General features: G+C 36.9%; 1 protein-coding gene across 1 annotated transcript in view; it reads right to left on the minus strand.

Moving 5' to 3' along the window:
- Positions 1 to 14,559: 14,559 nt before the first annotated feature.
- rnf121 (ring finger protein 121) overlaps positions 14,560 to 24,230 on the minus strand; it is a 201,151-nt gene continuing 191,480 nt past the window's right edge. Inside the window, exons 6-9 of the mRNA XM_073824615.1 lie at positions 22,105 to 22,225; positions 21,480 to 21,613; positions 20,281 to 20,382; positions 14,560 to 14,991 (exon numbers count right to left, since the gene is read on the minus strand). Coding sequence (XP_073680716.1) covers positions 14,871 to 14,991; positions 20,281 to 20,382; positions 21,480 to 21,613; positions 22,105 to 22,225 — 478 coding nt within the window. The 3' untranslated portion in view covers positions 14,560 to 14,870. The remainder of the gene's footprint in view (positions 14,992 to 20,280; positions 20,383 to 21,479; positions 21,614 to 22,104; positions 22,226 to 24,230) is intronic.

Raw genomic sequence — 24,230 nt, forward strand, 5'->3', positions numbered from 1 at the left:
AGTTCAAAGTTTGCAGCACTGCATCAACCACGTCTAACAACTGGTTGTCTGTCTAACAGAAAGCCACCAAATACATACAACACAGAGGCAGCCAAAAGACATTTTACAACTAATGTGATGCCATGAAAACAATCTCTGGCTACATTTTATTTTGCTTTTGTAATAAAACTACATTTTATCAACATGTCTCTCCCAAATGTCTGCTGTCCTTCTCTAATAGCTTTTATATATTAGTTGTAATATCTTTAACAATTAAAAATTTTATTATAATCTTTAAAGATAAATAAAGATATATATATATATATATATATATATATATATATATATATATATATATATATATATATATATACACACACACACACACACACACACACACACAAACTAAGGGGTGGGGTTTACACAAAACTGTATTATAATTGGCCAGACTGGTAATTCACCAGACATTCACAGTGACGTAAATCTGCCTTTTCATGCAGTGAAATATCTTTAAAAATCAAGTTGAGTATTTTAATGGGGCGATATATATATAACTGATCTTAAAATGATGGTTTTCAGATGTTTTGAACAGATAACAGCAAAGTTTGTTTTGTTGTCAAAGTTTGTCTTGAAATTTTTAATTATTATAATTTTATATTCAATAAATAACACTATGAAAATATTGTCTACAATGAAGATAAATCACTCATGCTTAAAAGTATTTTTCTTAATCTTTTGCTATGTGACTGAATAGGACAAGTTCATGGTACAGTTCAGTAAAAAATAAATAAAAACAACAACTGCAAAATACAAACAATGAAAGACTTAATGACCCTTTATATTTTCTCAAAATATCAGACTCTCAAAGATCAGACATATTTATGTAATTTCCATATATATGTGCATTTCTTCCTCAAAGATGGTCTGTAGCATGGCTCTCTGCTCTGTCACCCTCTCTCCCTCTCACCCCTCCCCCCTGCAATGAACTTCTCTCACCCTGACTGAACACACACACATAAAGTAGAGCCAGAGTGAGAGCAGGTTTCTGATTTCTTTTTTTAATTTTCATTAATTCATTGAAGCTTGTATAAAATGTATATTATCAGCACTTGCTCAGAATGATTAGATCTCTGTGTGAAAAAAGTTGTAAAGAGTTTGGATGCTGCACTTTAAAGATATTAAAAAAATTACGGTTATGTTTTTTACTACATCTTTAAAAAATCACCACGTCAACACCGTTCAAGATATCCAAAATCCGCTCGCAATTTAACATCTTCAGAATCTTCTCTTCATGTTAGAAAAGTTTGGTGTGAACAGCTGGTTGTTCTTAGAAGGAGTGTGAATTAGTTTACAGCCTGATTTTAAAAAAAAAAACACATTCAAATGAAAATAGCCGGCTTCCTGTTTGTCTTAGCTAATGAGTTTAATTTAGAAAGTTGTCCAGATTGATGAGAACAATATATGTACAAAGTTTGGTGACTGTAGGAAAAACTCACCCCCCAACTTTTGTCAAAAGATGGCGCTATAGAGTGCCCATTTATGACCTTTTGCCAGTGTCTGTGGCGTCCTGATGGCCGCAGATTCCGACATGTGTGCAAATTTTCAAGAGTTTTTGAGTATGTTAAGACCCCCTTAAGTGCCCGGAAGGTTAACAAAAAAAAATTAAAAATTAAAGCTGCGAGCAGCGATGAACGGGCCCTCGCACCCGGGCTCACCGCCGACCGGTGGCTTTAGGAAAACAGCAAACGGTGGGCAGTATGCTTTATTACAGTAAATGTAGGAGAAATATGCCATAAGTCATTTAAATGTGCCAAACTTGCCGCTGCCAGCTGGTGGCGCTATGCCTATAACTGATTATTGGCATGTAGATGTGTTCAGGCCAGTACTATTATCAAACATATGAAGTTTGGTGCAGATTGATTTTGGTATGTTAGAGTTAGTGAAAGATATGATATATCCTACTGCCAACAGGTGGCGCTATGATAATATCTGAATATTGGCATTTGGGTGTCTTCAGGCCAGGACTCTTACCAAACCTGTGAATTTTGAGGCAGATCAGACATTTTATGGCTGAGTTATAACAACTTTTATGTCCATGGCGAAACAACAAACTTTGTCAGGCCGCCACTTACGCCCTTTAACTCAAGATCTTAACAATTTAACATCTCTAAGGCCTCTAGATCAGACTGACCAAATATAATGTTGATATCATTAAATCTCCAGGAGGATTTTGCTATAAACCTAAACCGCTGCAAGGACTTCAGATAATGCCAACTGTGAACCAATATGCTACATTTTTTCTTTATTCTGATGATGAAGATAAGAACATGATTCATGATGATAACAAAATGTTATTATTGCTTGCTTTACATCCACCATTTCTGCTTAAATGTCATCGTTACCTATCTGTACAATTTGTATGTGGATATTGCTTTGCTGGTGACTCCTGTTATAAGACATCTCTCTTAAGCGCTACATAACTAGGAATCAATTAGGAAAACGGTGCCAAGTTGGCACATGCATTCACAGTAATCCTCTGCTAGTTTGGATTTAAAGTTTACAGAATTGAAAGGGTTAAACTTTAAAATCAACACACAGACACATACACACTAAATATACAATTTTACCATCCAGTTTCATTTGTTAACATTGTTAACATGAACAATAATTAAATAGCATTTATTAATGTTAATTAATATTAACCTAAAAAAGTACTCATATATTGTTTAAATGTAAATTAGTATCTTTTAACATTAGTTTATGTACTGTGAATTAACATGAACATGAACACTGTTCATGTGGGTGTACAGAAATACACAATAAAGTGCTCTATAAACACTTCATTCTTTCAAAATATCTTTAAAAATCAAGTTGGGTATTGTAATGGGGCGATATATAAATATAACTCATCTTAAAATGGTACAATTTTCAGATGTTTTGAACAGATAACAGCAAAGTTTGTTTTGTTGTCAAAGTTTGTCTTGAAATTGTTAGTGTTTTTTTATTGAATCTAAAATTTAAATTATGAAAATAAATGTCTATCAATGAAGATAAATCGCTCATGCTAAAAAGTTGTATTTTTCTTAATCTTTTGCTATGTGACTGAAAAGGACAAGTTCATGGTACAGTTCAGTAAAAAAAAAAAAAAAAAAAAAAAAAAACAACAACTGCAATATACAAAGAATGAAAGAGTTCGTGGCCCTTTATATTTTCTCAAAGATCAGACTCTCAAAGTTCAGACATATTTATGTAGATTACACTACAGCAATGTGCAATGTGCAATGTGCATCTTCCTCAAAGATGGTCTTAAGCAAAACAGCATGTTCCACTGGTCTCTCTCCCTTTCACCCCTCCCCCCTTCAGTCAGTCTTCAAGTGACTCAACACAGACAGTCAGCCTAGTGACAGCAGGTTACTGATTTCTTTTTTTATTTTTCTTTAATTCATAGAAGCTTGAATAATTATGATATTACCAGCACTTGCTCATAATGATTAGATCTCTGTGTGAAAAAAGTTTTAAAGAGTTTGGATGCTGCACTTTAAAGATATAAAAAATTAGGGTTATGTTTTTTACTACATCTTTAAAAAATCACCACGTCAACACCGTTCAAGATATCCCAAATCCGCTCGCAGTTTAACATCTTCAGAATCTTCTCTTCATGTTAAAAAAGTTTGGTGTGAAAAGCTTGTTGTTCTTAGAAGGAGTGTGAATTTGTTTACAGCCTGATTTTTAAAAAAATCCACATTAAAATCAAAATAGCCGGCTTCCTGTTGGTCTTAGCTAATGAGTTTAATTTAGAAAGTTGTCCAGATTGATGAGAACAATATATGTACAGAGTTTGGTGACTGTAGGAAAAACTAACCCCCCAACTTTTGTCAAAAGATGGCGCTATAGAGTGCCTGCTCCACGCCCATTTATGACCTTTCGCCAGTGTCTAACTATCATTAATATTGATGTGTGTGTTGAGTTTCATGAAATTCTTAGCATGTTATCTGCCTCGAAAAGACAGGAATCTAATTTTAAAGTTTGACACGTTGCCATGGCAACAGCATTTGATTTATCATCGACCCCTTTACATATTCTTATCGGCCGTGTTTTGACATGATTTTGATGAAGTTTAAAGAAAATCAAGTAAAATTAAGAGGCTGATTTCAAAGCATTTTGAAAATGACACGCTTCCTGCTGCCAGTTGGTGGCGCTATAACTTTGACTCATAACTTTGTCACATTTATGGAATCGGCATCATACAACGAACAATCTGGGGAAGTTTCATCAGAATCAGGCAATGTGTGCAACAGTTATTAGACACTTCCTGTTTCTCATTTCTCGCCATAACTTTGTCGCCTTGCCACGGCCAAAACGTCCGAGATATCAAAAATCTCCTCGCAATTTAGAATCCCCAATGTCTTGAGATCATGCTGACCGAGTTTGGTGACAATCCTATGGAATTCCTGGGAGGAGTACGTTAAATTCCAGAGCATGCGCTTTTTAAACAGCCCTAAATATCTCATTTCCTGTTGCGTGGAGCCCATGACATAGAGTACAAAACGCTTTTTCCTCATTCAGTATCTACCCTCAAATGAGATGTTGTCAAGTTTTATGTCAGTGTCATTATTCTAACGTTATTTTTATAACTTGTTTTATAACTTTCCATGTAAAACATTATACTGAATAAAAAATCTTTCACAAGTCTGTCTATTTTGAAGTTTAGGCTATATGTAGTTTATTTGTGGGTGTTATTATAGCACAATTATTAACACCTTACTTCGAACCTCACTAATTTCCAAACCCTGGTTACAGCCTTGTATGTATATATATATATATATATATATATATATATATATATATTTGTTAAAAATATTTATATGTTCATGTTAATTCGCAGTAAAATTCACATGTTAAAAGATACAAATTTACATTTAGCTTAGTATTAATTAACATTAATAAATGCTATTTAATTATTGTTCATGTTAACTAATATAGTTAATGTTAACAAATGAAACTGGATGGCAAAATTGTATATATTGTGTGTATGTCTGTGTGTTGATTTTAATCTGTAACCCTTTCAATTCTGTAAACTTTAAATCCAAACTGGCAGAGGGTTACTGTGAATGCATGTGCCAACTGGGCACCATTTTCCTAATTGATTCTTAGTTATGTAGCGCTTAAGAGTGATGTCTTACAACAGGAGTTGCCAGCAAAGCAATATCCACATACAAATTGTACAGATAAGTAATGATGACATTTAAGCAGAAATGGTGGACATAATGCAAGCAATAATAACATTTTGTTATCATCATGAATTACATGTTCTTATCATCATCATCAGAATATAGGGAAAATGTAGCAGTTTTATATTATGGTTCACAGTTGGCATTATCTGAAGACCTTGCAGGGGTTAGGTTTATATCTTCAAATGTGAAGGAGTCATCATAGATCTTTCTAAAAGGCTAGATTTAAACTGGTGCTCGAGTAATATCAAGTTAGCTCAGAATTGGTATCCTGAGGTACAAATAGAAAATCAAAAGGAGAATAATTAGCATAGCTGCTGTTCATAACATTTCAGGCAGTCTTGTGCATTTGATCAGATTTAGCTAAAGTACAAGGTTATGAGATACATTATATGAATGTTTGGCTTAGATAAAGCAGTCCTGCATAAAATACAACTTCTTTTTTTATCTTATGTAGTAATGAAAGGTGTAAAGGTAAATATTCTTCATCATCGTAAAATGCCCTTAAAACAAAAAGAAAAAATACATGCTCAAAGTGCAGAAGATATGCATAAAAGTTTTATATCATGGTGTTTTAGGAGCATTTAGTAGTGTGCAAAATGATATATTGTAGAAGTATAGCTTATAATAACAAGCAAGAAAAATCCAAACTGACAGAGGGTTACTGTGAATGCATGTGCCAACTGGGCACCGTTTTCCTGATGCCATCGGGATGGCGACTGCGCAGATGGCGAGGGCCCGTTCATCGCTGCTTATAGCTTTAATTATTATTATTTTCCAAAATTAATCACATTTTTGAGGGTCTAAACATGCTCGAAAACTCACGAAACTTTGCACACACATCAGAACTTGCGAAAATTTACTTCTGATATAGGTTTCATGGTATGGTTGATATGGGAACCCATGTAACACACTGTAAGGATTTTAGCTCAAATTTATAATTACTCAAATAATGAATCGAATCGAAAGATTCGAAACTTGATTAAATTGATTCAGAATTAATAGATTACACTTCTTAACCATTCGTCCAGCGAAGTGGTCAATTCAGTATACAGTATCAACTCAAAAAGGTTTATATTATGCTCCTGGCCAAGATCACAAATAAACCAAAATATTATGTTAGGAAATTTGAAAGCTGAGGCAGCTTGGATCTAAATACAGATAGAACTTTTGTGAACATAAAGTCAAGACACTTCTTTTAATGAAACAATGATTTATTGACTACTCTAAGACTAATCTACTAAAACACAAACACACACATTCACACTTACACTCATACAGTTCCGGAGAGGAGAAATTACTGAATTGAAGAGAACCCCAAATGTTCTAGTATCTGCTACTAGTTCTTAAATCGCAACCTTAGGAAACCACAAAAGCAGAGATCTAACTTAAATGATATCGCACCAGATTTCAGCAAGAATTTGAGACCTTGTTTTACTTGCGTTTGTGCCGGGAACGGGGATTCCGGGGGCTCGTCTGAGCGAAAGTTCTGGTTGGTTGCTGGTCGATGGCGTCTTTGGGAGATCCTTCGAAGTTGAGGATTGGGTTGCTGGAGCCGGTCTTCAGTTGCCTGGTTACGCGGTTTGACGCGCTCAGAGCTCTTCTGCGTTGCGAGACTTTGAAGAGTTTGGCAGTCGCGAAGTTTTCAGTTTGTTCTGTAGAGTTTTGATGGCACAATCGCGAGCTTGGTCAAGCGGGCGAGCGCAGGTGAAAAGCACTCAAACCACGGCAGGCGAAAGACCAAAAGCGACGGCGAAAGGCAATGGCGAAAAGCAATGGCATAAGCCAATAGCAAAAAGCACCAAACTATTAGAGTCCTGAGATTTTAAACAGGCCGCCTAAGCACGCCCCATGGTGCTATGGTTCAATCGACTATTGCTGTGAGGTGGAGCCACGCCCCCTGGGCTGTACCTTCTGTTGCGTAACTTAAGATAATAAAATCTCTGCACGTTCGTTATTAACCTCAATAAACTGTTGCAATGCATAAAATATACACAATATCAACTTCTCGTTCGTTTTGCTGTGTAGCACTCTACTGTAGTGGAGCACTTAGCACATAGCACATAGGCTCTTAGTCCTGTGGGTGTCGCTGTTTCGCTGTTTCCCTGCTTCCAGTCAGCCTTGCTGCAGAGTGGTCTGTTTGTTTGGAGCTCTCTGCAGCTTCGTTTTTCTACTGGATTTTCTATCTTATTGTTAATTCTGCCGTTTTAAATTGATAGATATAGCTTAACTTAATTTCTGGTCTTATCCATCAAACTTATCTGACTAATTTGATTGTTCGCCTTACTCTATAATCACGAGTGCAGCGCGTTAGCATTCCATAGCCGGTTAATTTGCCGCTCGCACTCCATTCACGCTTTTAACTCGTTTACTATTTTTAGCATTGCGCTGGCCGGTTAACTTGCCATCTGCGTTCCATTCACGTTTTTATTTTTTTCTCGTGTTTAATATCGTTAGTACTCTTTTAGCCGGTTCTGTTCCGTTTTTTCTCCCCCTGATCTGTTCTTCAGGAACTCTTAACAACATTGGTAAGTTGAAATCATTCTACAATCACGGTGAGTAATGGCTTCTTCTCCTACAATTGTAGTCTGCACTGCTTGCCACATGTATAGCTTATCTATCTCTGTCAGCAGTGAGCCTTATACATGTGATAAATGCAGGAATATAGTCAGGCTGACAGAGAAGATTTCAGAACTAGAGTCACGCATCCAAACTTTAATGGAGGATAGTAAGAATGTGAGGGCCTTAGATACGGTTTTGGATGTGACTAGCTCAGAAAGCCCTGTACATTGTTCGGTTCCGGTAACAACGCCCATGCAGCAGGGCAATTGGGTGACTGTGAGGCGGCATAGTCGCGGGTCAAAACACCGCTCTTCCGTTCCGATCAGAACATCAAACAGGTTCTCCCCACTCAGTGAAGCACCCACTGAGAAACCTGATGAAAGTGCTCTAGTAATTGGCGATTCTATTGTACGGAACGTGAAAATAGAGACACCAGCCACCATAGTCCAATGTTTACCGGGAGCCAGAGCGCCTGACATCTTGGCAAATTTAAAAGTGCTGGCTAATGCTAAACTTAAATTCAGTAAGATTGTTATTCACGTCGGCGCTAATGATGTTCGACTTCGCCAGTCGGAGATCACTAAAAATAATGTTAAAGAGGTGTGTGAACTTGCAAGTACGATGTCAGACACTGTAATATGCTCTGGTCCCCTCCCGGCTTACCGTGGTGACGAGATACACAGTAGACTGTGGTCACTCCATGGCTGGATGTCAAAGTGGTGCCCGCGAAATAACATAGGTTTCATAGACAATTGGACAAGCTTTTGGGGCAGACCTGACCTGTTGAAAAGAGATGGTCTTCATCCCTCCGGATGTGGAGCATCTCTTCTATCTAGAAATATGGCACATAGTCTTAGAGTTTGCACTTGACTAACTGGGGCCCAGGTCAGGAAGCAGACAGACTGGCTAAACCGACCGTCTGCTAGCCGCCTCACGTCACAGAAATCAGTTAATTCTCAGCACATAGAGACCCTTTCACCTAGATATCACACTATAGAGACTGTGTCTGTTCCCCGAGCAAAAAAATACAAAAAACGCCTGAATCAAATCAAGACTAACAATTTAATTGATGTTCAACAAATAAAAAATATATATAATACAGAGAAACAATTGATAAAGCTTGGCTTATTGAATATCAGGTCCCTTTCTACGAAAGCACTTTTTGTAAATGATATGATCACTGATCATAACCTAGATGTGCTCTGTTTGACAGAAACCTGGCTAAAACCGGACGATTACATTATTTTAAACGAGTCCACCCCCAAGATTACTGTTATAAACATGAACCGCGTCTAAAAGGTAAAGGAGGAGGTGTTTCTACTATTTATAGCAGTATTCTCAATGTCTCTCAGAGAACGGGCTTCAATTATAACTCGTTTGAAGTTATGGTGCTTCATATAGCATTATCCAGAGAAACAAGTACTAATGATAAATCCCCTGTGACGTTTGTGCTAGCTACTGTATACAGGCCACCAGGGCACCATACAGACTTTATTAAAGAATTTGCTGATTTTCTATCCGAATTAGTGCTGGCCGCAGATAAAGTCTTAATAGTGGGTGATTTTAACATCCATGTTGATAATGAAAAAGATGCATTAGGAACAGCATTTATAGATATTTTGAACTCTATTGGGGTTAGACAACACGTGTCAGGTCCTACTCATTGCCGAAATCATACTCTAGATTTAATACTGTCACATGGAATTGATGTTAATGGCGTTGAAATTCTGCAGCAAAGCGACGATATCTCAGATCATTATCTAGTCTCTTGTATAATCCAGATAGCTAAAACTGTTAATTCAATTCCTTGCTACAAATACGGTAGAACCATCACTTCTACTACAAAAGACTGCTTTGTAAGTAATCTTCCTGACTTATCTGAATTCCTCAGCATATCCAATAGCTCAGAAAAACTTGATGATGTAATAGAAACTATGGACTCTCTAAAGAGAAAAGCACGAAAAATGGAACGCAGCTGGAGGAAAACAAAACTAGAGGTTTTTCGTACTGCTTGGCGTGAATGTAATTTATCTTATAGGAAAGCATTAAAAACTGCCAGATCGGATTACTTTTCATCTCTCTTAGAAGAAAACAAACATAACCCTAGGTATTTGTTCAATACTGTGGTTAAATTAACTAAAAATATAGCAGCAACAGGTTTAGACATTTCCCAAAAGCACAGCAGTAATGACTTTATGACGTACTTTACCTCCAAGATAGACACTATTAGAGATAAAATTGTAACCATACAGCCGCCCGCTACAGTATCGCATCAGATAGTGCGTTGTAGATCTCCTGAGGAACAATTCCATTCATTCTCTATTATAGGAGAGGAGGAATTGTATAAACTTGTTAAATCATCTAAACCCACAACATGTATGTTAGACCCTATTCCATCAAAGCTACTAAAGGAGGTACTTCCAGAAGTCATAGATCCTCTTCTGAATATTATTAATTCGTCACTATCATTAGGATATGTCCCCAAAACCTTCAAAATAGCTGTTATTAAGCCACTCATTAAAAAACCACAACTTGACCCCTATGAATTAATTAACTACAGACCAATTTCGAATCTCCCTTTTCTGTCAAAGATACTAGAAAAGGTAGTATCCTCACAATTATGCTCCTTAGAGAAAAATGGTATCTGTGAGGATTTCCAGTCAGGTTTTAGACCATATCATAGTACTGAGACTGCTCTAATTAGAGTAACAAATGACCTGCTATTGTCAAGCGATCGTGGTTGCATCTCTCTATTAGTGCTACTGGATCTTAGTGCTGCATTTGATACTATTGACCACAACATTCTTTTAAATAGACTTGAAAATTATGTAGGCATTAGTGGTAGTGCACTGGCATGGTTCAAATCGTACTTATCTGACTGTCATCAGTTTGTGGCAATAAATGAAGAGGTATCATTTAAATCCCAAGTGCAGTATGGAGTACCTCAAGGCTCAGTGCTAGGGCCATTACTTTTTACGCTTTACATGTTACCCTTGGGAGATATAATCAGGAAACATGGTGTTAGCTTTCATTGTTACGCTGATGATACTCAGCTCTATATTTCTTCGCAGCCCGGCAAAACATATCCATTCGAAAAACTAACAGAATGCATAGCTGATATTAAAAACTGGATGGCGAATAACTTCTTACTGTTAAATTCTGAAAAAACAGAGGTACTAATTATTGGACCTAAAACCTCCACAAGTAATGACCTAAAACACAGTCTAATACTAGATGGCTGCTCTGTAAATTCGTCGTCATCAGTTAGGAACCTAGGCGTCCTATTCGATAGCAATCTCTCCTTTGAAAGCCACATTTCTAGCATCTGCAAAACCGCATTTTTCCATCTTAAAAATATATCGAAATTACGACCTATGCTCTCGATGTCAAATGCTGAAACATTAATTCATGCGTTCATGACCTCAAGGATAGATTATTGTAATGCTTTATTGGGTGGTTGTTCTGCACGCTTAATAAACAAACTCCAGCTGGTCCAAAATGCAGCAGCTAGAGTTCTTACTAGAACCAGAAAGTATGACCATATTAGCCCGGTTCTGTCAGCACTGCATTGGCTCCCTATAAAACATCGTATAGATTTTAAAATCTTGCTAATTACTTATAAAGCCCTCAATGGTTTAGCTCCTCAGTACTTGAACGAGCTCCTATCGTATTATAGTCCTTCACGTCCGCTGCGTTCTCAAAATTCTGGCAATTTGATAATACCTAGAATATCAAAATCAACTGGTCACTCCAGTCCCCCGGATCCAGTCCGTACCCAGCTTAGATCATGGATCACCACCTGGAGATGACTTCAATAGCCGTGGATGTCGACCAGATGAGCTCCAAGGCGGACCATCAATAAAGACCCCGCCAACCTTGACGGCCATCGGCGCTACACCACAGGATCCTGATGAGTTCTCTACAATCAGACATTGGTACAAACTGTTGTTTGGTCTGGCCAGAGGAGAACTGGTCCCCCGACTGAGCCTGGTTTCTCCCAAGGTTTTTTTCTCCATCTCTGTCACCTGTGGAGTTTTGGTTCCTTGCCGCTGTCGCCTCTGGCTTGCTTAGTTGGGGACGCTTTCCAGCGATATCGTATACTATTTGAACTGAACTGACGATGATATCACTGAATTCATTGATGAACTGCCTTTAACTGAAAATTGATTGTTACAATAATGCGTTACTTACACACTATTGTGCTGTTTAAATACTGTGCAGTTGCTTTGACACAATCTGTATTGTAAAAGGCGCTATATAAATAAAGGTGACTTGACTTGACTTGACATTCATCCAGACAATCCATTACATATCAAACAAGGCTATACTGCTTGCATGCTAATACATTTGATAACTTCCTTTCCCAAAGGCATATAATGCATAGATCAAACTCCAACCATCACATAAAACACATCAGGCATATAAAAGAAAACATATGATACTGTTGCTCTAATAGTAATACTAATAAGTTGATCGTTTCTTAAAAATTGTCTCTGCAGTGTACTCAATTGAGACACGCGCACCGCGGAATGTCAGTCGGGAGGGGGGAACAGGAAGTCCGAAAAGTCATGAGAATCACGCTGGACGGATCATGTGCCTTGCCAGCTTTATGTCAGTAGAAGACTGGAGGTTTGTTTCTTAGGTGCTCTGAGACAAAGAGCGTTTTTTTTCTCTCTGGATACATACGTCGCGTTTTGCAAGAATCAGCTAATTCCGGTCAGGAGTTTAACCCGAGGTGACAATTTACCCTTCGTCTTTCACGAGTCTGTCAGCACAAACCACCCATTATCCTTCTGATTGGATTAACTTTTAGTGCTGCCGGGTTTCCTGGCACGAAGGCAAATGAAGTTTGGGGTACACAAAGTTGAAGAAGGCTTCACTCTTCGCAGAATCTAATGGCAACTGGCCAGGACAAAGGAATCTTTGAAGTGTGATGACTTGTTCGGTATTCGCGCTTTGCGTAGCCGAATTCCTACAACACCAATACCTACAAAAAAGTCTCTTGGAGCAAAATCCAAAACCCAACAGGAAGTCGGTTATTTTTAATTTTCTCAGCAAATTTTGTGTAAATTTTGCCATTATCAGGTGTCGTACTTAAACTTCTCCTAGAGATTTATTCAGATCAACACCAAATTTTGTCAGTCTAATCTAAAGGCCCATGTGATGATAAATTGCGAAGATCTCGAGTTTTTGTTGGAGGGTGTGTCCGTGGCAGCCTGACAGATTTCGATGTTATAATGGTCATACGATTTCCAATCTGCCCCAAACTTCACATTTGATAACACTTCTCACCTGAAGACATCTACATGCCCACATTCAGTTTGGCACAAATAAATGACTTTGACATGTTTCTCCTATATTTACTATAAGTTACGCTGTTTTCCTAAAGCCACTGGGCGGCGATTAGCCCAGGTGCGAGGACCCTTTCATCGCTGCTTGCAGCTTTAATTTATCAACAAAATTGCCCAGGCAAAAAATTAGATCACATTGCTTTGTGATTACTAAGGTGTTTTGTTAACATGGACTAATAATGAACTGTACTTATACAGCATTTATTAATCTTTGTTCATGTTAACTTCAACATTTACTAATATATTATTAAAATCTTGTTAACATGAGTTAATGCAGCGTGAACTAACATGAATAAACAATGAACAGCTGTATTTTCGTTCACTAACATTAATGAAGATTAGTAAATACAGTAACAAATGTATTGCTCATTGTTAGTTCATGTTAGTTAGTACATTAACTAATGTTTATAATGAACCTTATTGTTAAGTGTTACCGGTGTTTTTTTATTTTTATTTTTTTGAGCATTTTGCTTTAGTGCTTGTGGGCATTTGCAATGCTCTAACTTTAGGATAGTTCTAAATGTCCCATCTTTCAGTCCCTTTCTCTATATAAAAAAACTAAATACACATACTTAAAACAAAGCTTTCTCTGTCCTTAAAATTACTAGCAAGATTACAAAACAACTATTATTCTAGAGACCGGAGTCCTCATAAAACTGTGTATATTTATGCTAAAAAAGTGTACAGCACATATTTTGCGTATGTACAACTTAAAACCATGTACACCATATGTATGTGCCAAATTCCCTTTATCAAACAGTCTGTGGAAGTATTTCCACCCTGTAGCCTCCCTGAAATAACCGATCCATGTTTTGTTTCTAACTTCTACGCTATACGGTAATACAGATTGTAAATGCAATCTGTGCTAACAAACTACATTTTCCTACTCAGTATCCTTGTCTTATCTTAGAAGAAACAAATATCTAAACATCTGTAAAGCAAAATATATTTGGCTGATATGTAAACTTGTATAGGATACCACATATTTACAGAAGTATATTATTCTCTTTTATTCCCACTAGAAAAATTGTTCATTTGTTTTAGGCATAAATACATTTATGCAACTCTGCTTAAGTAAACTTATTTTTCTTTTTGGAATTTAAAAATATTACATCAGCATGTCAATGACAGACCATTTAAACATAAAATGTTCATAAAATCTAATTTCACTCTTTTTTTCATAATGTTGGGAAGACCATTAACATTAGGGTAATGTCTGTCTGCACACAACATCACCAACTGTATATTTATGTGTGCAGCAGTGGTTATACAGTAGTGTGTCATCAGACCTACCGAATATGGGCAAAGGACCGTTTGACCACCTAACAAGTCTGGCAGTGTCTGTCATTACACTATCGCTGGCTATTTTTTTCATAACTTAGCTCACACCAGTAATAGAGTGCATGTGCACAGTTGATGTGCATGGTAAACACACATTTACACTATTTCTTTATTATTTCTATTTCTTATGTGCATTTGGGAAATCGTGCAGGTAAATTTCAAAGCCCATATTGGACGTACAGTATGCAAAATTTATACATTATACAAGTAAGTCCATAAACAAATGTCTGACACAAAATGTCAACAAAAACATCAAGACTGCTCATAGAATTTCTTTTGAAGACATATTAACACAGCAAAACACATTAGAGTCAGTCATTGAAAAAGTGTCCCTGTGTCAGTGAAACCAAAGATATATTCGCAACAGATTGAGTCAAGAATGCTAGTCCCTCTAGGCTTGGTGCTTTTACTCCAAACCCAGAATGTAATTGATGCCTTGTACCAGTCCAATGATAATAGGCTGCCAGGCCACAAGGTAGCGCAGCCAGTCCAGCAGCTGTCCATACATGACATGGGGTCTCTCCCATCTAAGGACTGAGTTAAGGTGTTAAATTACTAAAAAAAAAAACAACAACTCTGAACTAAGATTGGTTTACATCAGGGATCCTCAAATCTGTCCCACGAGATCCATTTTTCTGCAGACTTTAGCTCTAATCAAACACACCTGAGCCTGCTAATAAAGGTCTTCAGGATCATTAGAGAATCACATGTAGTTAAGTTTGATCAGGGTTGGAGCTAAACTCTGCAGCGCATTGCCCCTCCAGGGTAAGATTTGACAACCCCTGGCTTACATTGTAAAAACAAAAACATTATGCAGGTTACAACACTTTAATCATATTTTGCATTTGTTAATGTTTGTATTAATCTGTTTTTTTTTTCTTCTTTTATCAATTAACTATGTGTCAGCCCATAGAAACCAATAAAATGTCAAAAGGTTATCCAATATTTTTTTAAACAAAGGTTGACACCACAAAATTGACTTTTAACGGTGGGTAAACTATGAGCTGGGATAACTGTTAAGCCCTGGTAAAGTATTAGTGTGAAACATGAAACAAGATAACCAAGAAAATGCATTTTCAACAAAAAGCAACACAATAAAGTGTATTAAATGTAACGCTTAAAAACAAGTGGCATAGCACATAGTCTTATAATGAATGCCTTGCATACCAATGACATTCTCACAGAAACTAGAGCATGTGTGTGATAAATCAGTATTCTAGAAAATGATCATGTAATGTAGTTATGTAAGGCCACTTCCCTCCTTCCCCTATTTCCCTCCTGGGCATATAGCCCAAGTCACTGAAAGTTGACTTAGAGGTGTCAAGAACTCAAGTTACTATACTTACATATTTTGGTTATTATATCTTAAGACTTTAGCAGTCACTTTTAATATGAGAAAGCTTGAAAACTTTTGAGGAATTCGGTTCTGCTGCTCAGGCGTCTCACTCATGGTCTCTGCTGAGAATGGTTTCCCATTTTTGGCCAGGTGTGACAATTTTTTTCCCCAGACAAACCAAAAGGTATTTTATGTTTTTACAACTAATTTTAAGATTTCTTTGTTCTGGTCGGGATACATAAGTAAAGTGGCAATACAGTCAGGTTGGATTCTGTAAGCAAACTATTCCCACACAGTGTGTGAGTCTCTGTAGCTCTGAACTAGAACTCTCATGATGCTGTGTGTCTCTCTGCTGTCAGGTATGTATCTCTAACTTTTAGATTCATATTTGAACAATTAATGTTATGTATTCATCTGAACTGGAACTGGATTTAATTCTGAAGTGGATTCTCATTGTTTAATGATGTAATTGACATGATACACTGGGGCAAATAAGTATTTGATACACTGCCGTGTTTTCCCACTTACAAATAATGAAGAGATCTGTATTTTTCATCGTAGCTACACATCAACTGTGAGAGACAATTACAGAGGTCAGACGTTTCCTGTAATTCTTGACCAGGTTTGCACACACTGCAGAAGGGATTATGACCCACTCCTCCATACAGGTCTTCTCCAGATCTTTCAGGTTTTAGGGCTGTCGCTGCGCTACGCAAAATTTCAGCTCCCTCCATAGATTTTTTTTATTGGGTTCAGGTCTGGAGACTGGCTAGGCCACTCCAGGACCTTGAAATGCTTCTTACAGAGCCACTCCTTAGCTGCCCTGGCTGTGTGTTTTGGGTCATTGCCATGCTGGAAGACCCAGCCTCAAACCATCTTCAATGCTCTTACTGAGGGAAGGAGGTTGTTGCCCAAAATCTCACGATATATGACCCCATCCATCCTCCCCTCAATAAGGTTCAGTTGTCCTGTCCCCTTTGCAGAAAAGAACCCCCAAAGCATGCTGTTTCCTACCCAATGCTTCACGGTTAGGATGGTGTTCTTGGGATTGTACTCATCCTTGTTCTTCCTCCAAACACGGCAAGCTGAGTTTATACCAAAAAGTTCTTTTGGTCTCATCTGACCACATGACCTTCTCCCATGCCTCCTCTGGATCATCCAGATGGTCTTTAGCAAACTTCAAACGGGCCTGGACATGTGCTGGCTTGAGCAGGGGTACCTTGTGTGCGCTGCAGGATTTTAATCCATGACAGTCCCAGCTCTCTTCAGGTCAATGACCAGGTCCTTCCTTGTAGTTCTAGGCTGATCCCTTACCTTTCTCAGGATCACTGACACTCGACGAGGGTAGATCTTGCATGGAGCCCTAGTCTGAGGGAGATTGGCAGTCATCTTGAATTTCTTTCATTTTCTAATAATTGCGCAAACAGTTGTTGCCTTCTCACCAAGCTGTTTGCCTATTGTCCTGTAGCCCATCCCAGCCTTGTGCAGGTCTACAATTTTGTCCCTAGTGTTCTTAGACAGCTCTTTGGTCTTGCCCATAGTGGAGAGGTTGAAGTCTGACTGATTGAGTGTGTGGACAGGTGTCTTTTATACAGGTAACGAGTTCAAACATGTGCAATTAATACAGGTAATAAGTGGAGGATATGAGGGCTTCTTAAAGGCAAAGAACTAAAGGTCTGGTCTGTGAGAGCCAGAATTCTTGCTGGTTGGTAGGTGATCAAATACTTGTTTCATGCAATAAAATGGAAATTGATTATTTAGAAATCTTACAATGTGATTTTCTTTTTTTTTTTTTTTCTTTTTTCTCTCACAGTTGAGGTGTACCTACAATAAAAAATGACAAATCTCTCCATTCTTTGTAGGTGGGAAAACTTGAAAAATCGGCAGTGTATTAAATACTTATTTGCCCCACTGTACATTTTTATCTGACACATAAAATGTTATATTTGATTTCTTCTCAATTCTTTTGAAATCATTATGATAAGTAGATTAGGTGGAGTCTGGTATTACCGCAAATCGTCCAGGATAGGTCAAACTGAAAGCTCAATGAATGGAGCATGTGGCACATCAAAAGGGACCTTTCGATTTCTATCCATCACTGACTTAGCAAGTTGCAGCTGCGTGACTATGAAAACTACATTTTTTATATAAGCAAGCATGTGGGAGCTGACTTAAAGGGATTAGTCCCTAACGAACAAACAGTTGAAAGTATGGAACGTCCAGAATAATCAAATATCTATCTAAATGAATACATAACCATTATTTGTGATCAGTTTTTAAATAAGAATACCGCCTACATTTAATGATAAATTGAAATTGGAGTTAGATTAAATATGGAGCTAGGATCAAATTGGAACTAAATCCTAATAAATTAAGTGAACATGGCAGGAGTGTAAGTAAAAGACCTACACGCATTACACCTTCACCCATGCTGTTGGATTCTGTCGTTGGGACAATGGGTGGACCTTACACTAACTTAAACTTTCTCAGTGATTAAAAACTATATGTATAAATGAAATAACATTTACACCATAATAAAAGTTTTGACACAAAAGTCTGACTAATGGTTTAAGCCAAATGGCTGTGGTTTGTCAGAATTGTGTTTCTAACAGAAGCAAGGGTTTTTGTTGTAACACCACCTGAAAGTACCCTGTCTCACTATAGAGTAAAGGACACAACTGAATGCTCTGATAAAGGTCATTGTAGGCATTTCCTTTAATTATTCTGCTTTATAAGCTAAATCTATAACAATAAAAAAGAAGAGTTACCAGCAGGTCCAGCTTATTAAAAAAGTGGAAAGCTACTTTTGGCCTTTGTGACATCTGGAGAAAGCATGACATAACATACACAATACTAAGCTTGAACGGGACAAAAACTGAAATTGTTTTTTTTTTCTGCTTTACTCTAAGCATTGCAGGACTAAAGAAATGTTTATATACAAAAGATTCCAAGCTTCCAATCAACACTTCAGACCTTGATTAGCTTGTTCCCTAATCTTGTTTGATTAGGGTTGAAGAAAAACTCTGCAGGGCTGCGGCTCTCCAGGACCGACGTTCGCCACCCCGATATATATACAATAGGAGCAACATAAAAAGCATTTACAAATATCTACTTGAGGTATCTTCCATGTAGGGCTGGGCAAAATGGCCAAGAAAATTATCTCAAAAATTTTCATATCAGTCGATATCGATAATTATCCTAAAAATTTTCAATCTTTTTTCTTTACTTGCCTGGCCGTTAAATGTGGTTTTAAATTATTCTTTATGGACAAGGCAAACACTTCGCGTTTTTCAATTACTTACACTTTCCAGTCATTTTGCCTTAACAAAATAAATATCTTTAATAGAAACATTTATTTTTAGTTTCTGCATGCTTTAATAAAAAATAGTTTTTAGATCATAAAAACAGGTATGTGTTGCCTGACTTTGATGACGAGTAACTTCAGCACAGCTTGCAGTGCAGGCTTATTAACATTAATAATAGTATAATACTTTGTGTCTTTGAAATGCACACATTTGACAGTATCGAGCAGAACCTATGCAAGCCCAACTTTTAAAGGACGTTTCAGAATGGTGTGTTCCTCTCATTTGTAATTGCCTCACACTTTTTAGATTTGCTGTTATTTGTAAATGCAACTACTGTTTATGTTATCTTTTAATATACTAATTTTAATTTTAATATATTATTGCATTGTAACATTATTGTAGAGGAACTGTTTATTGTATAACAGTATTTTATAACAGTAACGTGGCCTCATCCCCTTTGTTTTGCGTGTTTTAAATTTAGGGTTCCTTTCACAAACCCAGGAAGAAGCTTGTTGTAGTCCCTACCAGCCGTTTGTTGTTGGCCTTAAAAAGAAAATTCTGTAAAAGAAAATATCTCCCTTTGCATTGAACTTTGCGTTGTAACTTTGCAGACGGTGTTTATGCTCAAACAAACTATACACCCTAAATAAAGTTAAAAAGTATATCATTATCAAGGATTCCTTTACATTAACCACTGGTCTTCCATAATAGCATACATTTAGATCACGATAACAACAGTTAAAACCACGCATATAGCACCTCAATACCATGGTAAAAATATAACTATATGGTTTCTAGCTATTTGCATGAAAAACAGTAGTCTAAACATATTTAAATTATATCTTAATCACAAAAATACTGTAATTATGTTCCATCTCCTCTAGTACATTTAATACGTCTACATTAATAATATAATACAATTTTATATGAATCCCACATTTCTTCCCCAATACCATGGTGTAGTTCAGTGGTCTCAAACCCAATTCCTGGAGGGCCACAGCTCTGCACAGTTTTGATTAGGGTTGGAGCAAAACTGTGCAAAGCTGTAGCCCTCCAGGAATTGCGTTTGAGACCAATGGTGTAGTTAGTGTTACTAGAGTAAATCCATGGTAAACTATGGTGATTTGTATATTGAAAAGCCTGATTTGAGTGTTTTGGAGGGCAATGAAGGATACGGGTTACTAAACATTCTTTTAAGGTCAACTTTTTCTTTGCAGTATGGACACGTCTGCTTCTTACCAACAATGCACCAGCCACGTATGCAAAACTCATGGAATCTGAGAAAAAAAATGTTAAGGAAACAAATGTGTGCATCTAGTGTACATGCCAGATGCAATCAAATGCATTATATGCAAAAATAGCTAAGAAGTAAACTACAGTAGGATGAACTGATATATAAATGGAAGATCATAGCAAATATTGTATGCAACTGCTCCAATAGCAAAAGAAAACTACTTAAATTAAATTAGTAAGAAAATGAAACAAAAATAAAGTAATCCACAATTGCATTCCCATTGCTAAACAAAAAATAGAGAGAAATGGATTATGTCAGTAAAAAGAGAGAAAATGTGTAAAATTTATAATCAACCGATTATTAGTGCAAATATCAGTTGGTATTATCCAGTAATTATTACATAGATTATTAAGATTAATGCGCACATTCAAACTTTAATGAAAACTTTTCGGCTAATTCACAATGCGTGCATACACACATTAATTTGTATCATACATTCCAAGGGTTCTGGGGGTATATGAAAGAGATTAGTGAGAAACAAACTGAAATTGTACATATTATTTAATGAATATTCTGACTTGGCTATTGGTCTCTGTGCATGAATGCACATTCATAAGACTAGCACAGAAGTTTACTCTCACAGGAAAATGTATGAAACAAGTTGTGAAAAATCAAAATTCCAGCTTTTCCAGGATGGCACTTCTATATGTGCTATTTCAAGGAGGTTTAGTGCGTCTCATAGCACAGTTTCAAGAGCACTGAGAAGATACCAGAAAATGGGCAATTACATGAGCAGAGCTGGACAAGGCTGTAGAAGTGCAACAAATCGCAGCAGGACCGGTATCTGCTTTCTTGTGCAAGAAGGAACAGGAGGAGCCCTACCAGAGCCATACAAAATTATCTCCAGCATGCTCCTGGTGTGCAACTGTTTATGAGGGTGGCATGAGGGCCTGACATTCTCTAGTGGAAATCCTGTTGTTACTTTCAATGTCAAGTATTTTGAAGGACAATAATCAAAACTCAATTACATTTTAAACTAAAGTTAAAAATCAGCATTTTCCAAACTTTTCTAACTCTCTACAAACCCGGGAGCTTGCAAACATGACAAATCAACACAACTGTAAAAATAGTAAAGGATACACATGGTTGCAGGAGAGTCTGTAGGTGTTCTCTATTATTCCCTCTTCACTCACATCCACAAGGATTGGCTGACCACAGACAGCACAGATGCTGTCTGACAGGTGCTTAGTGGGCATTCCAGATGCACTGTAATACTGAAACAACAAATCAGTAAATCAGGTTTTCCTGTCAAATTTATAGCAGATACAACATATTGATGATTTTTACAAAATAAGTACAGAACAGTATTTTAAATGTAAATTTCTATTTCTTTTAGAAGCTATAAATTCAGCCTTAGAAATCAATATAAAAATGTGTGGATATTTCCAGCTTTGCATTAACCCTGTTAAATAAAATACAAAGTTTGGATCATCATAGCTTTTTTTTTTTTTTTTTTTGTAGTGCTGTATGTGTGTTATGATTTCATAGCAAAGCTAAAAGAAGAGAGTGAAAAAAGTGAAAGCTGTCAGTTTTGTGAGCTTGGTGAGGGGGTGAAATCGAACGTGAGGTCAGACCAAGTTATACAAAAGAAATCAAAGTGTGATTTTCAAAAGAAAACAGCCTGTGAGTGCTCAGACAAATGAAAATGCAAGTAAATGCAATGTACTGTTTTTTCCATTGGTTTAAGTAAAGTTTAAGCTCTTACCCCAACTGTGGATGCCATAAAATCTGCACACATTTCTGCAAAATCCCGACCAAGTACGCCATAGTACAGGCCATAAAAGAGAAGCGAAACACCAAAGTCCATAGCATCCTCTGGCTTTATTCTAAAACCATAAAGAGGGATTACATAAGACTCAACATAAATTATCACATCTATGCAGTTGACAATAAGTACAATAAAACATACTGCTAATCACTGGTCAGTGTTTTGTGAAAATTGTCATGACAAAGGCTGGGTGATATTTATATCATGTTGGGATTATGTTTTTGTATTGGATTATGTTTTGTCAATGATATACAATGAAGCAACCTTGTGAATACATTTTCGATCAACACAGGTGTTTTTTATTTGAGAACAATACAACAGATTTTAGATTATTTCTTAAACTTGCAATAAAGTTTTAAATGATTCACAGGCTGTGTCTCAGACAGTACCTAATTCAGTACAAAACAAGCAACTAATAATTCCACATACTATTTAGGGTGGATACCCTGCTGAAAAAAAAACAGCATTAACCAGCTAAGGACCAGCATAAACCAGCATAAACCAGCAAGGGACCAGCATAAACCAGCTAAAACCAGCATCCCAGTACCAAAACATACCTAACCAGCATATGCTGTTTTTTTCAGCAGGGTAGTGTGTGAGCTAGGGCACAAGACCTAATTCAACTATTTGTTTGCAAAAAAATAGATGAATTACACAAGGCATTATACATGCTGCAGGTTAATTATTTGTATGTACATATTTATATTTATAACTATAAATGATTGTATGAGTTGCATTTAGCCTTACAATGCAGGGACCTCAGGAATGACCTTTGTGGCCAACACAAAACAGGCAAGGGATTCAGGGACAGTCTTCTTGGTTAATTCTGGGATCAGCTGATTCTGATGTGTTGAAACTACCAGACTTAGCAGCTCTGAACCACTGGATTTGGCAGCACTGTGACCTCTTTCCTTAGCTGTGTGGAGCAGATTCTAGACTGTGCTCAAGGGCTGGAGCCAACACTGAACTGTGTTTATGGACTGGACTGCTAAACAGCTTTTATTGAAACCAACCAATGACTCGTTTCAGATTTTGACATCATAGTACATAGTAAAAGCCCACCTTAGTGAGCCATACAAGATCACTGGACTAAAAAAATAACATAGCCTTACAAAGGATCCTAATACTAGCAAAGTGCTATATAGAAAGTATATAGTTTTTACAGTATGTGGATATCTCAGCAGTGCATTGTTTGTTTGTTCAGTACATTTCACTCTGGATTTGTTGGTTGCAGTTTCTGCAAACAGACTTTTACTGTAATATTTGGACCTGACAGTAATGCCACAAACATGTAATTAGCAGTGTTCATTCTAATGCCCGATCTGTGATCAGTGGTTTCTGATATGTAATGATTCATGTCAGATGTTATTTGTTTTAAAATAATTCATTGCTGTTAATGCATCAGTAAATCAAGCCTGTTACTGTTTATATTTAAAATATGAATTAAACAAGTATAATCAATGTGAATATAACCATGAATGGAATCTACTATTATAAATGTGTGTCTCTTGTATATAAGGAGGCCCGTATAAAAGTGTAATGTGTTATTCTGCTATTATGAACACGTTTCCTGAGAAAAACATATACATTGTATGGGTATAGAATGACTATGTTGAACACACCTTAAGGAAAGTTATGTTAACTAGAAGCTAAAGTTCGATGACAAACTTTAAATGTTGGCTTGGAGAAGCAAACCGGGCAGCCTTCGGGCAAAAGGTCCAGCCCAGAACACTTAGAGCTCTCTGATTGAATTGTTGCTAGTAAAAATGCTATTACGATAAGTAATGCTTAGTATATTTTAGGTTAAAACAGCTTGCCATAGTGGATTTATGTGTATTTTAGGTTAAAACGGCTTGCCATACAACAAGTGTGCAGCGCGTGCTTGAAAGCGTTGCTGTGCGGTTGAGCCTAAAAGCATTAATAAGCAAGCATTTAAGCTGTGTAATATATTACTCTACAATTATTGTGTTTAATCGCTGGAGTGTTTGTATTAAAATACCTTTAAAAGACGTGCAAATGATGTCTTTGTTAACAGACACATAAATGCAGCCGTGCACCTCATG

Source organism: Garra rufa, chromosome 19 (genome assembly GCF_049309525.1).
Source record: "Garra rufa chromosome 19, GarRuf1.0, whole genome shotgun sequence".
Taxonomy (NCBI): Eukaryota; Metazoa; Chordata; class Actinopteri; order Cypriniformes; family Cyprinidae; genus Garra; species Garra rufa.